Source organism: Heterodontus francisci, chromosome 8, assembly GCF_036365525.1.
Source record: "Heterodontus francisci isolate sHetFra1 chromosome 8, sHetFra1.hap1, whole genome shotgun sequence".
NCBI lineage: Eukaryota > Metazoa > Chordata > Chondrichthyes > Heterodontiformes > Heterodontidae > Heterodontus > Heterodontus francisci.
The window spans coordinates 100,445,171-100,464,103 of NC_090378.1; the positions used below are offsets into that span (position 1 = coordinate 100,445,171).

Consider the following 18,933-nt stretch of genomic DNA (forward strand, 5'->3'; position numbering starts at 1 on the left):
TCAACACTGCTCGAACCCCACAGCACTGTGTACAGGGGCAATAACACACCCACCAATGCTCGAACCCGACAGCACTGTGTACAGGGGCAATAACAAACCCACCAATGCTCAAATCTGACAGCACTGTGTACAGGGGCAATAACAAACCCAGACTCTTCTCTAATCTGACAGCACTGAGTACAGGGGCAATAACAAACCCACAAATGCTCTAATCTGACAGCACTGTGTACAGGGGCAATAACAAACCCAGATACTTCTCTAATCTGACAGCACTGTGTACAGGGGCAATAACAAACCCAGACACTTCTCTAATCTGACAGCACTGTGTACAGGGGCAATAACAAACCCAGACAATTCTCTAATCTGACAGCACTGTGCACAGGGGCAATAACAAACCCAACACTGCTCTAATCTGACAGCACTGTGTACAGGGGCAATAACAAACCCAACACTGCTCTAATCTGACAGCACTGTGTACAGGGGCAATAACACATCCAACACTGAGCTAACCCAACAGCACTGTGTACAGGGGCAATAACACATGCAACAGTGCTCTAACCCAACAGCAGTGTGTCCAGGGGCAATAACACATGCAACACTGATCTAACCCGACAGCACGTGTACAGGGGCAATAACACACCCACCAATGCTCGAACCCAACAGCAGTGTGTACAGGGGCAATAACACATGCAACACTGATCTACCCCTACAGCACTCTGTACAGGGGCAATAACACACCCAGACATTGATCTAACCCAACAGCACTGTGTGCAGGGGCAATAACACACCCAACAGTGCTCTAACCCAACAGCAGTGTGTCCAGGGGCAATAACACATGGAACACTGATCTACCCCTACAGCACTCTGTACAGGGGCAATAACACACCCAGACACTGATCTAACCCAACAGCACTGTGTACAGGGGCAATAACACATGCAACACTGATCTAACCCTACAGCACTGTGTACAGGGGCAATAACACACCCAACACTGCTCTAATCTGACAGCACTGTGTACAGGGGCAAAAACAATCACAACATTGCTCTAACCTGACAGCACTGTGTACAGGGGCAATAACACTCACAACACTGCTCTAATCTGACAGCACTATGTACAGGGGCAATAACAAACCCAACACTGCTCTAATCTGACAGCACTGTGTACAGGGGCAATAACAAACCCAACACTGATCCAATCTGACAGCACTATGTACAGGGGCAATAACACACCCAACACTGCTCTAATCTGACAGCACTGTGTACAGGGGCAATAACACACCCAACACTGATCCAATCTGACAGCACTATGTACAGGGGCAATAACACACCCAACACTGCTCTAATCTGACAGCACTGTGTACAGGGGCAATAACACACCCAGACACTGATCTAACCCGACAGCACTGTGTACAGGGGCAATAACACACCCAGACACTGATCTAACCCGACAGCACTGTGTACAGGGGCAATAACAGTCCAAGGCATGCTTTAACCCGACAGCACCGTGTACAGGGGCAATAACACACGCAGCACTGCTCTAACCCGACAGCACCGTGTACAGGGGCAATAACAGTCCAAGGCATGCTTTAACCCGACAGCACCGTGTACAGGGGCAATAACACACCCAACATTGCAATAACCGAACAGCATTGTGTAGAGGGGCAATAACACACCCAGACACTGATCTAACCCTACAATGCTGTGTACGAGGCAATAACACATCCAACACTGCTCTCACCCGACAGAAATGTGTACAGGGTAATACGACACTCAACACTGCTCGAACCCCACAGCACTGTGTACAGGGGCAATAACACACCCACCAATGCTCGAACCCGACAGCACTGTGTACAGGGGCAATAACAAACCCACCAATGCTCAAATCTGACAGCACTGTGTACAGAGGCAATAACAAACCCAGACTCTTCTCTAATCTGACAGCACTGAGTACAGGGGCAATAACACACCCACCAATGCTCGAACCCAACAGCAGTGTGTCCAGGGGCAATAACACATGCAACACTGATCTACCCCTACAGCACTCTGTACAGGGGCAATAACACACCCAGACATTGATCTAACCCAACAGCACTGTATGCAGGGGCAATAACACACCCAGACATTGATCTAACCCAACAGCACTGTGTGCAGGGGCAATAACACACCCAACAGTGCTCTAACCCAACAGCAGTGTGTCCAGGGGCAATAACACATGGAACACTGATCTACCCCTACAGCACTCTGTACAGGGGCAATAACACACCCAGACACTGATCTAACCCAACAGCACTGTGTACAGGGGCAATAACACTCACAACATTGCTCTAACCTGACAGCACTGTGTACAGGGGCAAAAACACTCACAACATTGCTCTAACTTGACAGCACAGTGTGCAGGGGCAATAACACTCACAACATTGCTCTAACCTGACAGCACTGTGTACAGGGGCAAAAACACTCACAACATTGCTCTAACTTGACAGCACAGTGTACAGAGGCAATAACACTCACAACATTGCTATAACCCGACAGCACTGTGTACAGGGGCAAAAACACTCACAACATTGCTCTAACCTGACAGCACTGTGCACAGGGGCAAAAACACTCACAACATTGCTCTAACTTGACAGCACTGTGTACAGGGGCAATAACACTCACAACATTGCTCTAACTTGACAGCACTGTGTACAGGGGCAATAACACACCCATCAATGCTCGAACCCGACAGCACTGTGTACGGGGCAATAAGTGACCCAACACTGCTCGAACTCGACAGCACTGTGTACAGGGGCAATAAAAAACCCAACACTGATCCAATCTGACAGCACTATGTACAGGGGCAATAACACACCCAACACTGCTCTAATCTGACAGCACTGTGTACAGGGGCAATAACACACCCAGACACTGATCTAACCCGACAGCACTGTGTACAGGGGCAATAACACACACAGACACTGCTCTAATCCGCCAGCACTGTGTACAGGGGCAATAACAGTCCAAGGCATGCTTTAACCCGACAGCACAGTGCACAGGGGCGCTAACACACGCAGCACTGCTCTAACCCGACAGCACCGTGAAGAGGGGCAATAACAGTCCCAGGCATGCTTTAACCCGACAGCACCGTGTACAGGGGCAATAACACACCCAACATTGCAATAACCGAACAGCATTGTGTAGAGAGGCAATAACACATCCAACACTGCTCTCACCCGACAGAAATGTGTACAGGGGTAATACGACACTCAACACTGCTCGAACCCCACAGCACTGTGTACAGGGGCAATAACACACCCACCAATGCTCGAACCCGACAGCACTGTGTACAGGGGCAATAACAAACCCACCAATGCTCTAATCTGACAGCACTGTGTACAGGGGCAATAACAAACCCAGACACTTCTCTAAACTGACAGCACTGTGCACAGGGGCAATAACAAACCCAGACACTACTCTAATCTGACAGCACTGTGCACTGGGGCAATAACAAACCCAGACACTGCTCTAATCTGACAGCACTGTGCATAGGGGCAATAACAAACCCAGACACTGCTCTAATCTGACAGCACTGTGCACAGGGGCAATAACAAACCCAGATACTTCTCTAATCTGACAGCACTGTGCACAGGGGCAATAACAAACCCAGACACTGCTCTAATCTGACAGCACTGTGTACAGGGGCAATAACAAACCCAACACTGCTCTAATCTGACAGCACTGTGTACAGGGGCAATAACAAACCCAGACACTTCTCTAATCTGACAGCACTGTGTACAGGGGCAATAACAAACCCAACACTGCTCTAATCTGACAGCACTGTGTACAGGGGCAATAACACATCCAACGCTGAGCTAACCCAACAGCACGTGTACAGGGGCAATAACACACCCAGACACTGATCTAACCCGACAGCACGTGTACAGGGGCAATAACACACCCACCAATGTTCGAACCCGACAGCACTGTATACAGGGGCAATAACACACCCAACAGTGCTCTAACCCAACAGCAGTGTGTCCAGGGGCAATAACACATGCAACACTGTGCAACAGCCCCAACAAACAAATTTCTCTGCAGCACCTGTGGAAGAGCCTGTCACTCCAGAATTGGCCTTTATAGCCACTCCAGGCGCTGCTTCACAAACCACTGACCACCTCCAGGCGCGTATCCATTGTCTCTCGAGATAAGGAGGCCCAAAAGAAAGGAGTGCTCTAACCCAACAGCAGTGTGTCCAGGGGCAATAACACATGCAACACTGATCTAACCCTACAGCACTGTGTACAGGGACAATAACAGACCCAACACTGCTCTAACCCAACAGCACTATGTACAGGGGCAATAACAGACCCAACACTGCTCTAACCCAACAGCACTATGTACAGGGGCAATAACACATGCAACACTGATCTAACCCTACAGCACTGTGTACAGGGGCAATAACACACCCAGACACTGATCTAACCCAACACCACTGTGTACAGGGGTAATAACATACCCAGATAATGATCTAACCCAACAGCACTGTGTACAGGGGCAATTACACACCCAGATACTGATCTAACCCAACAGCACTGTGTACAGGGGCAATAACACACCCAACACTGCTCTCACCCGCCAGCACTGTGTACAGAGGCAATAACAGTCCAAGGCATGCTTTAACCCGAGAGCACAGAGCACAGGGGCGCTAACATGTGCAACACTGCTCTAATCCGACAGCACCCTGTACAGGGGCAAGCACAGTCCCCAGACACATTTCTAACCGGACAGCACTGTGCACAGGGACAATAACCAACCCAACGCTGCTCTAAACTGACAGCACTGTGTACAGGGGCAATAACAATCCCAGGCACTACTTTAACCAGAAAGCACTGTGTACAGGGGCATTAATACATCCAACATTCCTCTAACCTGACAGCACTGAGTACAGGGGCAATAACAATCCCAACATTGCTCTAACCGGACAGCACTGTGTACAGGGGCAATAACACACGCAACACTGCTCTAACCCAATGGCATTGTCTACAGGGGCAATAACACACCCAGACACTGATCTAACCGCACAGCACTGTGTAGAGGGGCAATAACACACCCAGACACTGATCTAACCCGACAGCACTGTGTACAGGGGCAATAACACATCCAACACTGCTCTAATCTGACAGCACTGTGTACAGGGGCAATAACAAACCCAACACTGCTCTCATCTGACAGCACTGTGTACAGGGGCAATAACAAACCTAACACTGCTCTAACCTGCCAGGACTGTGTACAGGGTCAATAACAGTCCAAGGCATGCTTTAACCGGCAGCACCGTGCACAGGGGCGCTAACACACCCAACACCGTTCTAACCCGACAGCACTGTGCACAGGGGCAAGCATAGTCCCCAGACACTGTTCTAACTGGACAGCACCATCTACAGGGGCAATAAAACACCCAACACTGCTCAAATGCAACAGCACTGTGTACAGGGGCAATAACACACCCAATACTGATCTAAACCGACAGCACTGTGTACAGGGGCAAGCACAGTCCCCCGACACTTTTCTAACCTGACAGCACTGTGCACGGGGGCAATAACACACCCAACATTGCCATAACCGAACAGCATTGTGTACAAGGGAAATAACAGACTCCAGACACTGATCTAACCCTACAATGCTGTGTACGAGGCAATAACACATCCAACACTGCTCCAACCCGACAGAACTGTGTACAGGGGTAATACGACACTCAACACTGCTCGAACCTGACAGCACCGCATACGGGGCAATAACAGACCCAACACAGCTCGAACCCGACAGCATTGTGTACGGGGCAATAACAGATGCAACACAGCTCGAACCCCACAGCACTGTGTACGGGGCAATAAGAGACACAACACTGCCCTAACCCTAACAGCACTGTGTACAGGGGGAATTGTCAAACCCAATACTGCTCTAATCTGACAGCACTGTGTACAGGGGCAGTATCACACCCAACACTGTTCTATCCCAACGGCACTGTGTACAGGGAAAATAACACACCCAGACACTGTGCTAACCTGATAGCACTGTACAGTGGGGCAATAAAAATCCCAACACTGCTCACACCCAGCAGCACTGTGTACAGAGGCAATACCACACAGAATACTGCGCTAAGCCAACAGCACTGTGTACAAGGGCAATAATAAACCCAGACAATGCTCTAACCCGCCAGCACTGTGTACAGGGGCAATAACAGTCCAAGGCATGCTTTAACCCGACAGCACCGTGTACAGGAGCAATAACACACCCAACATTGCAATAACCGAACAGCATTGTGTACAGGGGCAATAGCAGATTCCAGACACTGCCCTAACCCTACAATGCTGTGTACGAGGCAATAACACATCCAACCTGCTCTAACCCGACAGAATTGTGTACAGAGGTAATACGACACTCAACACTGCTCGAACCCCACAGCACTGTGTACAGGGGCAATAACACACCCACCAATGCTCGAACCCGACAGCACTGTGTACAGGGGCAATAACAAACCCAGCCACTTCTCTAATCTGACAGCACTGTGCACAGGGTCAATAACAAACCCAGACACTTCTCTAATCTGACAGCACTGTGCACAGGGGCAATAACAAACCCATACACTTCTCTAATCTGACAGCACTGTGCACAGGGGCAATAACAAACCCAGACACTTCTTCGAATCTGACAGCACTGTGTACAGGGGCAATAACAAACCCAGACACTTCTCTAATCTGACAGCACTGTGCACAGGGGCAATAACAAACCCAGACACTTCTCTAATCTGACAGCACTGTGCACAGGGGCAATAACACACCCAACACTGATCTAACCCAACAGCACTGTGTACAGGGGCAATAACACACCCAGACACTGATCTAACTCGACAGCACTGTGTACAGGGGCAATAACAAACCCAGACACTTCTTCGAATCTGACAGCACTGTGTACAGGGGCAATAACAAACCAACACTGCTCTAATCTGACAGCACTGTGTACAGGGGCAATAACACACCCAACATTGCAATAACCAAGCAGCATTGTGTACAGGGGCAATAACAGACTCCAGACACTGCTCAAACCCTACAATGCTGTGTACAGAGACAATAACACATCCAACACTGCTCTAACCCGACAGAACTATGTACAGGGGGAATACGACACTCAACTCAATGGGTCAAAGGGCCTGTTTCAGTGCTGTATCTCTAAAAAAAAAAGTAATAAAATAAAACAGTGTACAGGGGTAATAACAAACCCAGACACTGCCCTAATCTGACAGCAATATGTACAGGGGCAGTATCACACCCAACAGTGCTCTAACCCAACGGCACTGTGTACAGGGACAATAACACACCCAGACACTGTGCTAACCTGATAGCACTGTACAGTGGGGAAATAAAAATCCCAACACTGCTCACACCCAGCAGCACTGTGGACAGGGGCAATAACACACAGAATAGTACGCTAAGCCAACAGCACTGTGTACAAGGGCAATAATAAACCCAGACAATGCTCTAATCGGACAGCACTGCGTACAGGGGCAGTAACACACCCAACACTGCTCTAACCTGCCAGGACTGTGTACAGGGGCAATAACAGTCCCAACACTGCTGTAATGACAGCACTGTGTACAGGGGCAGTAACACACCCAACACCGCTCTAACCTGCCAGGATTGTATTACAGGGGCAATACGACACTCAACACTGCTCCAACCCGACAGCACTGTGTACACGGGCAATAACACAAGCAACACTGCTCGAACCCAACAGCCCTGTCCACAGGGGCAATAAGACACCCAACACTGCTCTAATCCAACAGCAATGTGTCCAGAGGCAATAACACACCCAACACTGTTCGAACCCAACAACACTGTATACAGGGGCAATAATACACCCAACACTGCTCTAACCCGACAGCATTGTGTACAGGGGCAATAACAGTCCCCAGAATCTGCTTTAACCTGAAAGCACTCTGTACAGAGGCAAAAATAGTCCCCAGATACTGTTCTAATCCAACAACACTGTGTACAGGGGCATTAACACACGCAACACTGCTCTGACCCAAAGGCACTGTGTACAGGGGCAATAACACACCCAACACTGCTCTTATCTAACAGCACAGTGTATGGGGCAATACACACCCAACACTGCTCTCACCCGCCAGCACTGTGCACAGGGGCAATAACAATCCCAGGCACTGCTCTAACCCGACAGCACTGTGCACAGGGACGATAACACACCCAACATTGCTCTAACCCAACAGCGATGCGTACAGGGGCAATAACACACTCAACACTGCTCTTATCTGACAGCACTGTGTACAGGGGCAATAACACACCCAACACTGCTCTTATCCAACAGCACTGTGTACAGGGGCAATAACACACCCAACATTGCTCTTATCCAACAGCACTGTGTACAGGGGCAATAACACACTCAACACTGCTCTTATCTGACAGCACTGTGTATAGGGGCAATAACACACCCAACACTGCTCTTATCCAACAGCACTGTGTACAGGGGCAATAACACACTCAACACTGCTCTTATCTGACAACACTGTGTACAGGGGCAGTAACAGTTCCATCATTGCCGTGAGCTGATACTGTATTATGCAGGACTGGTAACATGCCTGAGAATCATCTGAATCCAGGCGTAATTAGTATGCATTTCTGATTAAAATGTTCATGTTTAAGAAGTAGGAGGTGCTGCAATTTGGAAACTCTTTGCCCAGTTGTAATCTAATTCCCAATTGGTCAGTTTAAGGGTCTGGGAAACACCACTATTGGTGCGCTGACTGACACCAGCTTTTGTACCATCATCATTTTGATTGCTGTTTCCTGTTTGTGTAGGAGCTTTCTTTCCTGCAGGCAAGTGTAAATGAACAAACAACTAATACTTACCCCTTTTATCCTCCCTGAATAAACAGACAGAATCCAACTCCAAAACAGTCCAAGCAGAGTCTGATCCCAGTAACATCTATGCCACGGAGTCGATGTACTTGACTGGAAACTGTCCACTTTAGTGAACATATTCTACCCTATCCCTCCTCACAAATGGATATGATCAGCACACTGCAGGAGAGGGAGCCCAATAATGATAATTATTTGTATGACAACGGGATTCAAGCTAAAAAGAAATGGCAGCTCCCTACTTCAGTATTGTTTCCTCTGCTTTGGCTCAGTGGGTAGCAAACCCACCTCTATACTGGCAGGTTGTCTATTCAAGTCCCACTCCAGAGGCTTGAGCACAGAATCTAGTTTGGCACTTGTGTGCAGTAGTGAAAGAGTGATGCACTGTTAAAGGTGCTGGTCATTCAGATGTGAAGTTAAACGGAGCCCCTGTTTGCCCTCTCAGGAGCACATAACCAATTACCTTAGATGGGATATACCACACAGAAGCAGGCCATTCGGTCCAACCAATCCATGGTGGCGTTTATGCTTCACTTGCACTTCCTCCCATCTTTCCTCATCTAAATCTATCAACATAACCCTCGATTTCCTTCTTCCTCAAATGCTTGTTTAGCTTCCCCTTCAATGTATCTATACTATTTGCTTCATCCACTTCCTGCTAGCATTTTCTCACCACTCTTTGAGTAAAGACGTTTTTTCTGAATTCCCTATTGGATTTCTTGGTGACTATCTTATATCGATGGCATTATTTTGAAGACAAGCAGGGGAGTTCGCTCCAGTGTCCTGGCCAACATTTATCTCTCAACCAACATCACTTAAAACAGATTATGTGGTCATTATCACATTGCAGTTCGTGCCACCGTGTTCCTTACATTGTAACAGTGACTACACTTCAAAGGTACTTCATTAACTGTAAAGCACTTTAGGACAACCTGAGGTAGTGAAAGGCTGTATATAAATGCAAGGTGCAGCAACAATTTTCCTCTGCATGGCTCTGGCCTCCATCCGGCAGTTTGCCCTCACCTGCCAGCCTGTTGTTGACCCGATTGTGCCGAGACCACAGCCACAAGATGGCGTCATCGAAGCTGTCGACCTGATCCATAGAGTCCTCCGCCATGGCTTCAAAATGGGTGGCACACTCCCTACAGCCGAAGAAGTATTTGACATATTGTCTCAGGGTGTAAAGAACCTCCAGAGGGTCAGTCTGAACAGCTATGGGAAGATGGAGGGAGAAAAAAATAATTCGCAGTAAAGGCCAGAACCCAGGAATGCTTCTGCTTATCCCCCACTGCTCTGTGCCAACCAGCGTCATAACCAAGATGCCAAGAGCCACTGCGCTCCTTTGCTGGCGTCTGTTGCCCCTTTTGCTGGGGCTCACATCCCACCCCCACCCCCCCCAACTTTGTTGGTCACTCTTCAAGTGTGAAATTAGACAGACTGTGTTGGTGGACTAATTTTGGTGGGGGGCACAGGCGACAGGTCGCTCAGAACCAAACTTGCTCTTGCCCTCCCAACATCCAAATACATACACTTACAGCAGCAGTCACTGGGCAGAAACTGGGAGACAACCATGGCTGAATTCCCACCCCTAACATTCAGAGGTGCTGAACTCAACTCTATTGCACTGCTATAATAAAAGCAAAATACTGCAGATGCTGGAAATCTGAATTAAAAACAGAAAGTGCTGGAACTACTCAGCAGGTCAGGTAGAATCTGTGGAGAGAGAAGCAGAGTTAACGTTTCAGTTCTGTGACCTTTCATATTTCCATTCCTTCATTGACACTGGGTCAATATCCTGGAGTTCCTGCCGAACACCATTGCAAAAGCACGATCCATAAGCAATGCAGTTGTTCGGTTAGTGGAGCCAACATTACTTTCTCAGGGCAACTTGGGATGGCCAATAAATGTGTTCTCGCCAGTGTTACCCACATCTCAAACATTTTATTTTATAAAAAAGAACTCATCTGGTCTTGGGTATGAAATTTAAACCAGGACACTCTGTAACTTGATAAATGGAGTAAAGCCTCACGGAGGTCACAGGGAACTGCTCATCTGTCCTAGCTCCTGCAACTCAGGATTGTTCATTCATTCTGACCTTTAAGTGTAAAATATCTTAAGCTGCCCAAAAGCAGCCCCTCCCCACCCCTCCACATCACCTTTGTTCGGAAGTGTCATCATTATGAGTATGGCTGTTGGTGTGATGTTTACAGGAAAAGGTAATGATCTGGGCAAGTGCCAATGCAGTGTTCATACGTAGAGCTCAACCCAGAGGAGATGCCAGTCAGAATATGACGAGCACTGAGATTTTGCTTCTTGACAAAGTCTTTACAAGTCCCTATGAACTTCCCCTGCAGCGGCTCTCTCACATTCAGCATCAGTCTCACTCATTTCATGCAAGACTCAGTCTGGCGTACTGAATACTCCCTCACTTTAAAATGTAAATGTATTATAGATGTTCCCCCTATAGTTTGATGCTTCCTTCTTTTGGAGGAGTTTGTTTCACCCATCTTGAGGGTGATATTGCCCAGGGATGGGGCTGAGGGAGCACAGTATACATCCTGCGTGACCAGTTGCAATTTGGCCTCCATCACTTGCGCCACCTTCACACACAACCAGATGGAAGCGGAGAACGCAACCAGACCTGCTACCCACAGTAGGGGAGGTGGCACTTAACGTCAGTCATGTCCCATTGGGTGGAATAGCTGTCAATCATCAAGTCAGGCAGGTGGGTTAGGGTGACTGTGGGTGGGGGGGGGTGGTTAGGGCGACCGGGTGGGGGGGGTGTTAGGGTGACTATGGGCAGTGGGTTAATGTGACTGTGGATGGGGGCGTTAGGGTTTCAGTGGGTGGGGGTGTTATGGTGCCAGTGGGTGGGAGGGGTTAGGGTTAGGGTGGGTAGAGGGATTAGGGTGTCAGTGGGTGGGGTTATGGTGTCAGTGGGTGGGGGGTTTAGGGTGTCAGTGAGTCGTGGGGTTAGGGTGTCAGTGGGTAGGGGGGGTTAGGGTGTCAGTGGGTGGTGTGTTTTGGGTGTCAGTGGGTCGGAGGCTTAGGGTGTCAATGGGTGGGGGGGGGGGTTATGGTGTCAGTCGGTCGGGGAGGGTTAGAGTTAGGGTTAGGGTAGGCAGATGGATTAGAGTGTCAGTGGGTGGGGGGTTTAGAGTAACTGATAATGATGAACAGCACTTTGCAGGAAGCAGGGTAGATGCTGCAGTCTGAGCAATCTAAACACTGTGCTCTGCTGGCGAACATGGCATGGCTTCCAATGACGACACATTTTAAAATCTCACAACTGGAATTCCTCAGAACTTTACATCCATGAAACCTGCTTTTCAGCTCCAAACTGCCTCATTCCCAGAGTTCCATTTTGTTCCTAATGTCTCAACCTAGTATGAATAAAACGTGTATCCTTCACAAGGTAATAGATTTACAGGACTCCTTAAACAAGGCCTATAAAATAAAGGCTTTTCCTCAACTAGAACCAAAAATCTATCTTTTTTTAACCAATCTAGAGGACCCTTATGGGTGTCGACCTATCACAATGGCAGTCACCCAAGCAATCATCTCCTTTAAGGTAGGAGATAGACGCTATATAACAAAACATAGAAAGATGTCGCCTTACTTTTTCCCATGCGTTTCATTGATTCATTGTATTTTGCAGCCTGCACTGTCAAGAGGTGGAACAGGGTCCAGAGGGAGCATGGGTAACCTCGAAACTGAGGCCTACTGCCCCGGCAACCCACCCAGTTCACTCCATCAGGTAACAAGGCCCCAATTCTCTAGGAAACAAAGAAAAAACGTAATACTGATGTTACTTTGACACTTTCAGAACATATTTGGTAGAGTCTCTACAGAGAAATGTGTACAAAGCTGACACTCAGATGTATTAAAGCTGTACAGCACATATGGGACTGAATAGAAGCCATTGGAACAGGTGTAGGCCATTCAGCCCCTCAAGCCTGCTCTACCATGCCTGATTTTCACCTCAGCTGTACTTATCCACATCACTTGGACAAATTGTTCACTCTTACCTGTATTACAGATATGATACAGGAGTAAATTATCCCTTTTATCAGGTGTGTTCTGTATAAGATTTAACATTAAGATACACGCATGCCTTATAGCATCAAATGAGAATTGCAATCTGAAAGCTAGTGTACACTTTCCATGTACATTTCTGTCTCACAGGAACAGTACCAGTGGAGTGAATGATTCCTTCCTACTCGCTGTACTACATAAGAACCCAGATTGCAACATAACCACACTAGACTGGATCGGAGCGGGTTCAATTCACTCACTGCATACAGAATGGAGTGGACACTGAGACACACAAGAGCTGTACAGCACCAGATGGGAATGAGTTGTTCTCTTTTTCCCAGTCTATGCTGTGCATATGTAGCAACTAGGTAACATGGAAACTACAAAGAAATCCACCCAATTGATCTTTACTATGCTCCTTCTAAAGATTAAAGCCTTCCAATGCTTGCATTCAAAAGATAACAATGCTACAGAAAACCGCTCTGTGACAAATTAATTACAATAGAAGTCACAGTGAGGACCTAAGTATGTGTCTCTCTTTTTATTTCATTTTCCAGATGTGGACAGTGCTGGAAAGGCGGGCATTTATTGATCATCCTTAGTTGCTCCCAAAAGGTGGTGTTAGGCTGCCTTCCTTAGCTGCTGTAGTCTCTAATTTTTGCAGGGGGGTTTGATACATTTGAGTGGCTTGCTAGGCCACTTTGGAGGGGTGTTTAGAGTCATCCATGTTAGTGTGGAACTGGAGTCACATCGAGGACAGACCGGGTAAGTACAGCAGGATTCCATCCCTAAGGGCATTAGTGAACCAGTAGAGCTTTTATGATAATCCGACAGTTTCGGACTTTTACTGATACCAGCTTTTGATTACCATATTTTTTTTGTAACTGAATTGAAGTTCTCAAACTGCCCTGGCGGGATTTGAACTCAGGTTCTCTGGATTATTAGCCAAGGCCTCCGGATTACTGATTCAGTAATATAATTACAGCACCACTGTGGGGCGGTTCCACTAATATCGTGAGCTCTTTTGATTTGTTTTCCAGATGTGGGCAATGCTGGTAAGGCCTTTCTTTTGAACAGTGATTGTTGGTAATAACTGTCTGGCATAGGCCATTTCAGTGGACAGTAAAAGTCAACCATGTGATGTTGAGTTTAGGTAAGCATGGCAAATTCCCTTCCCTGTAGGACATTACTCAACCAGTTGAGGTTTTTCAACAATCTAGCAGCTTTGATGGCCATTGTTTTCTGCTGTTAGCCCATATATTACCAGATGAATTAAAGTGAATTTCACAACTTGGGACTTGAGCTCATTGCCTTTGGGTTGCTAGTACCAATACGATAATCATGACACTATTTACATATTGTATAAGGTAACAGATGAGGAAGGCTAGCTTCCAGTCTCCCATCACAACATTCAATTGTTTCTTAAATACTTCCAAGGGCTTTGGTTCCACAATCCTCTCCCCAAATCCATTCCAGCTGCACTGATCACTCTTTAATAAGAAAATCTTGCTGGCATCAGTATTGAGTTTGCCTTTTACGAGACCCCTTGTCCTACTTTCACAGTTTAGTTTGAAGTAGTGTTCCAGATCTTATTCCATTCCCTTTACTATCTGATGTGCCAGGTGAGTCGACCTGGTTCCATTGGTTGTTCTCTTGCCTCTAATTCAGGAGGTGTGCGTTTTAAGCCCCGGTCCAAGATTTGAGCATTTAATTCAGGCTGACACTCCAGTGCAGTAGTGAGGGAGTGCTGTACTTTTTTTTCATTCGTTTCATGGGATGTGGGAGTTGCTGGCAAGGCCAGCATTTATTCCCTATCCCTAACTGCCCTTGAGGAGGTGGTGGTGAGCTGCCTACTTGAACCGCTGCAGTCCTTAGGTTGTAGGTACACCCACAGTGCTGTTAGGCAGGGAGTTCCAGGATTCCGACCCAGCAACAGTGAAGGAACAGCGATATATTTCCAAGTCAGGATGGTGTGTGACTTGGAGGGGAACTTGCAGGTGGTGGTGTTCCCATGAGTCTGCTGTCTTTGTCCTTCAAGGTGGAAGAGGTCACGGGTTTGGAAGGTGCTGTTGAAGGAGCCTTGGTGAATCGCTGCAGTCCATCTTGTAGATGATACACCCAGCTGCCACTGTGCGTCACTGGTGGAGAGAGTGAATTTTTAAGGTGGTGTAGGAGTGCCAATCATGTGGGCTGCTTTGTACTGGATGGTGCCAAGCTTCCTGAGTGTTGTTGGAGCTGCACTCATCCAGGCAAGCCACATTCCTGACTTGTGCCTTGTAGATGGTGGACAGGCTTTGGAGAGTCAGGAGGTTGGTTACTCACTGCAGAATTCCCAACCTCTGACCTGCTCTTGTAGCCACAGTATTCGTGCGGCTGCTCCAGTTCAGTTTCTGGTCAATGGTAACCCCCAGGATGTTGATAGTAGAGAATTCAGTGATGGTAATGCCATTGAATGTCAAGGGGAGATCATTAGATTCTCTCCTGTTGGAGATACTCTTTGCCTGACACTTGTGTGGCGTAAATGTTACTTGCCACTTATCAGCCTAAGCCCGAATGTTGTCTAGGCCTTGCTGCATATGGACACGGACTGCTTCAGTATCTGAGGAGCTGCGAATGGTACTGAAAATCGTACAATCATCAGCGAACATCCCCACTTCTGACCTTATGATGGAAGGAAGGTCATTGGTGAAGTAGCTGATGATGGTTGGGCCGAGGACACTTCCCTGAGGAACTCTTGCAGTGATGTTCTGGGGCTCAGATGATTGATCTCCAACAACCAAAATCATCTTCCTTTGTGCTAGGTATGACTCCAACCAGTTGAGAATTTTCCCCTGATTCCCATTGACTCCAGTTGTGCTAGGGCTCCTTGAGGCCATACTCAGTCAAATGATGCCTTGAAATGCAGAGCAATCACTCTCACCTCACCTCTGGAGTTCAGTTCTTTTGTCCATGTTTGAACCAAGGCTGCAATGAGGTCAGGAGCCGAGTGGTTCTCACGGAACTCAAACTGAGCATCAATGAGCAGGTTATGTTGTTTAAGTGGTGCTTAACAGCACTATTGACGATCCCTTCCATCACTTGGTTGATGATCAAGAGTAGAGTGATTGGGCAGTAATTGGCCGAATTGGATTTGTCCTGCTTTTTGTGGATAGGACACACCTGGGCAATTTTCCACATTGTCGGACAGATGCCATTGTTGCAGCTGTATTGGAACAGCTTGGCTAGGGGCACGGCTAGTTCTGCAGCACAAGTCTTCAGTACTATTGCCAGAATATTGTCAGGGCCCATAGCTTTTGCAGTATTCCGTTCCTTCAGCCGTTTCTTGATATCACGTGGAGTGAATCAAACTGGCTGAAGACTGGTATCTGTGATGCCGGGGACCTCAGGAGGAGGCCAGGATGGATCATCAACTCGGCACTTCTGGCTGAAGATGGTTGTGAATGCTTCAGCCTTTTCTTTTGCACTGATGTGCTGGGTTCCTCCATCATTGATGATGGAGATATTTGTAAAGCTTCCTCCTCATGTTAGTGTTTAATTGTCCACCACCATTCACAACTGGATGTGGCAGGACTGCAGAGCTTTGATCTGATCCATTGGTTATGGGATTGGTTAGCTCTGCATATCGCATGCTACTTCTGCTGCTTGGCATGCAAGTAGTCCTGTGTTGTAGCTTCACTGGATTGACACCTCATTTTTAGGTATGCCTGGTACTGCTCCTGGCATGACCCCTGCGCTCTTCATTGAACCAGGGTTAATCCTTTGGCTTGATGGTTATGGTTGAGTAGGGGATATGCTGGGCCATGAGGTTACAGATTGTGGTTGAATACAATTCTGCTGCTGCTGATGGTCCATAGCGCCTCATACTGGATACTGCCTGTGTGGAGTTTGCAGGTTCTCCTTGTGTCTGCGTGGGTTTCCTCCCACAGCCAAAGACTTGCAGGTTGATAGGTAAATTGGCCATTATAAATTGCCCCTAGTATAGGTAGGAGGTAGTGGAATATAGGGACAGGTGGGGATGTGGTAGGAATATGGGATTAGTGTAGGATTAGTATAAAAATGGATGGTTGATGGTCGGCACAGACGGTGGGCCGAAGGGCCTGTTTCAGTGCTGTATCTCTCAATAAATAAATAAAATTTTGAGCTGCCAGATCTGCTCTGAATCTATCCCATTTAGCATGGTGGTAGTGCCACTCAAGACAATGGAGGGTATCCTCAGTGTGATGACAGGACTTCACTTTCACAGGGATTGTGTGGGCTCACTCCTACCAATACTGTCATGGACAAATGTATCTGCGACAGGTAGATTGGTGAGGACATGGTCTAGTAGGTTTTTCCCTCTTGTTGGTTTCCTCACCAGCTGCCGCAGGCCCAGTCTGGCATATATGTCCTTCAGGACTCGGCCCGCTTGGTCTAAGTTTGGGAGCCTTGGCTTCATTTACCCATTTCCAGTACAGTGCCGTGGCGGGGATGTGGGCGAGTAGGGTGGGGTGAAGGTGCACTTTGATCAATTCTAACACTCCCAGCTGCTTTCCTGGCTGAGATCAGCTAACACAGCACATACTCTCCTGGTCTGTGCAACTCAGTCCTGCACTCAGGGGTACACTCAGTAACTGAGCCACAGTTCAAATAAAAGAAAGGTTCGTAACGAGGGAGGCCAAAGCAAAGAGTTGATGCAACCATGACAAAGTCTGTAGGTTTGTCAACGGGAGCAAAATAAGGGGGTTGCTGAGTAGAGAAAAAGAGCTGTATTCTGTTTTGTCGGGTATGTACATTATGGAGAAAGAATTTAGTGTTTGGAAACAAGCCATTCAGGCCAACTGGTCTGTCTCAGTGTTTATGCTCCACACAAACCTCATCCCACCCCTCTTTATCAAACCCTATTTACATCTCCGTCGATACCTTTCTCCCGCATGTACTTATCTAGCTTCCCCTTAAGTGGATCTTATTTATTCACCTCAACTACTCCTTGTGGTAGTGAGTTCCACATTCTCACCTCTCTCTGGGCTTAGAAGGTTCCCCTGAATTCCCTATTGAATTTATTAATGACTATCTTATATTTAAGGCTCCAGAAAGAAAGAACAGCACCATAAAATGAGACACGATATATGTACTCAATGAATAAGTGCATAGCTTACCCCCTGCTTGTTGCTTAGCACATCCAAATAAGCATTGTAGGAGATCTGTGCCATGCCAACCTTTGCCAGCCAGGCCTCTGTGATCTGAAGCATCTTCATGACAAAAGGTCGCCCAGGAAAGAACTAGAGAAAGAAAGAAAGGAAGGTATTTTAACAACTATTCAAAAAGAAAATCGCATGCTTCTTTAGTCGTACATTCTAGGCCAACTCAAGACATTGATGCATTTCACAAGATAAACACCGATGAGGAAGCCCATTTGGCCATTTGCCCAAAAGGAGAAGTCAACAATCCCCTCATCATGCCATTCAATTGGCTTGTGAATGACACAAAGGTACCCAGTGTAGGAATCAAGCAGTCCCATATCAACCACGATGTGCAACTTAGGTTCCCTCTGATACCACAATGTCCCTTAACCACAGGATAGCATCCTGTAGAGCACTAATGTGACAATTTCCAATTCCCACACTAGTCATCCTAATGCCCCTCTGAACTCGGCTGACAATTCACTGCCCATTATGAGTTGAATGAAGGGCCAGTTCTGTGTCATGGACTCATGCCCACAAAAAAATTGGGTAGATTCCATTTAGAATATTTTATAGAATAGCTGATGAACTGATTGTGAATGATGGCAGCTGACAGTCTGTTTGAATGTGCAATAAAAACAGAAAATGCTGGAAACACTCAGCAGGTCTGGTAACATCTATGGAGAGAGATACAGAATTTACATTTCAGGTCTGTGACCTTTCTTCCAATGCCAGGAGGCCTGCAGTACCAAAGAAGGAAGAGACTCTGGGACAAATGACTGGGGTCAGGGTCACCAGGGCCAGTGAGACAGGACACTGCGACAGGT

At 47.4% G+C, this 18,933-nt stretch overlaps 1 protein-coding gene across 3 annotated transcripts in view; it reads right to left on the reverse strand.

The window, feature by feature from the left end:
- Positions 1-18,933, reverse strand: part of qsox1 (quiescin Q6 sulfhydryl oxidase 1) — a 144,495-nt gene that overhangs the window by 24,976 nt on the left and 100,586 nt on the right. For all 3 annotated transcript variants that reach the window (XM_068037832.1, XM_068037831.1, XM_068037830.1), the window contains 3 exons: positions 18,083-18,205; positions 12,532-12,688; positions 9,936-10,124 (listed from right to left, as the gene is read on the reverse strand). In XM_068037832.1, the coding sequence (XP_067893933.1) occupies positions 9,936-10,124; positions 12,532-12,688; positions 18,083-18,205 (469 nt within the window). The remainder of the gene's footprint in view (positions 1-9,935; positions 10,125-12,531; positions 12,689-18,082; positions 18,206-18,933) is intronic.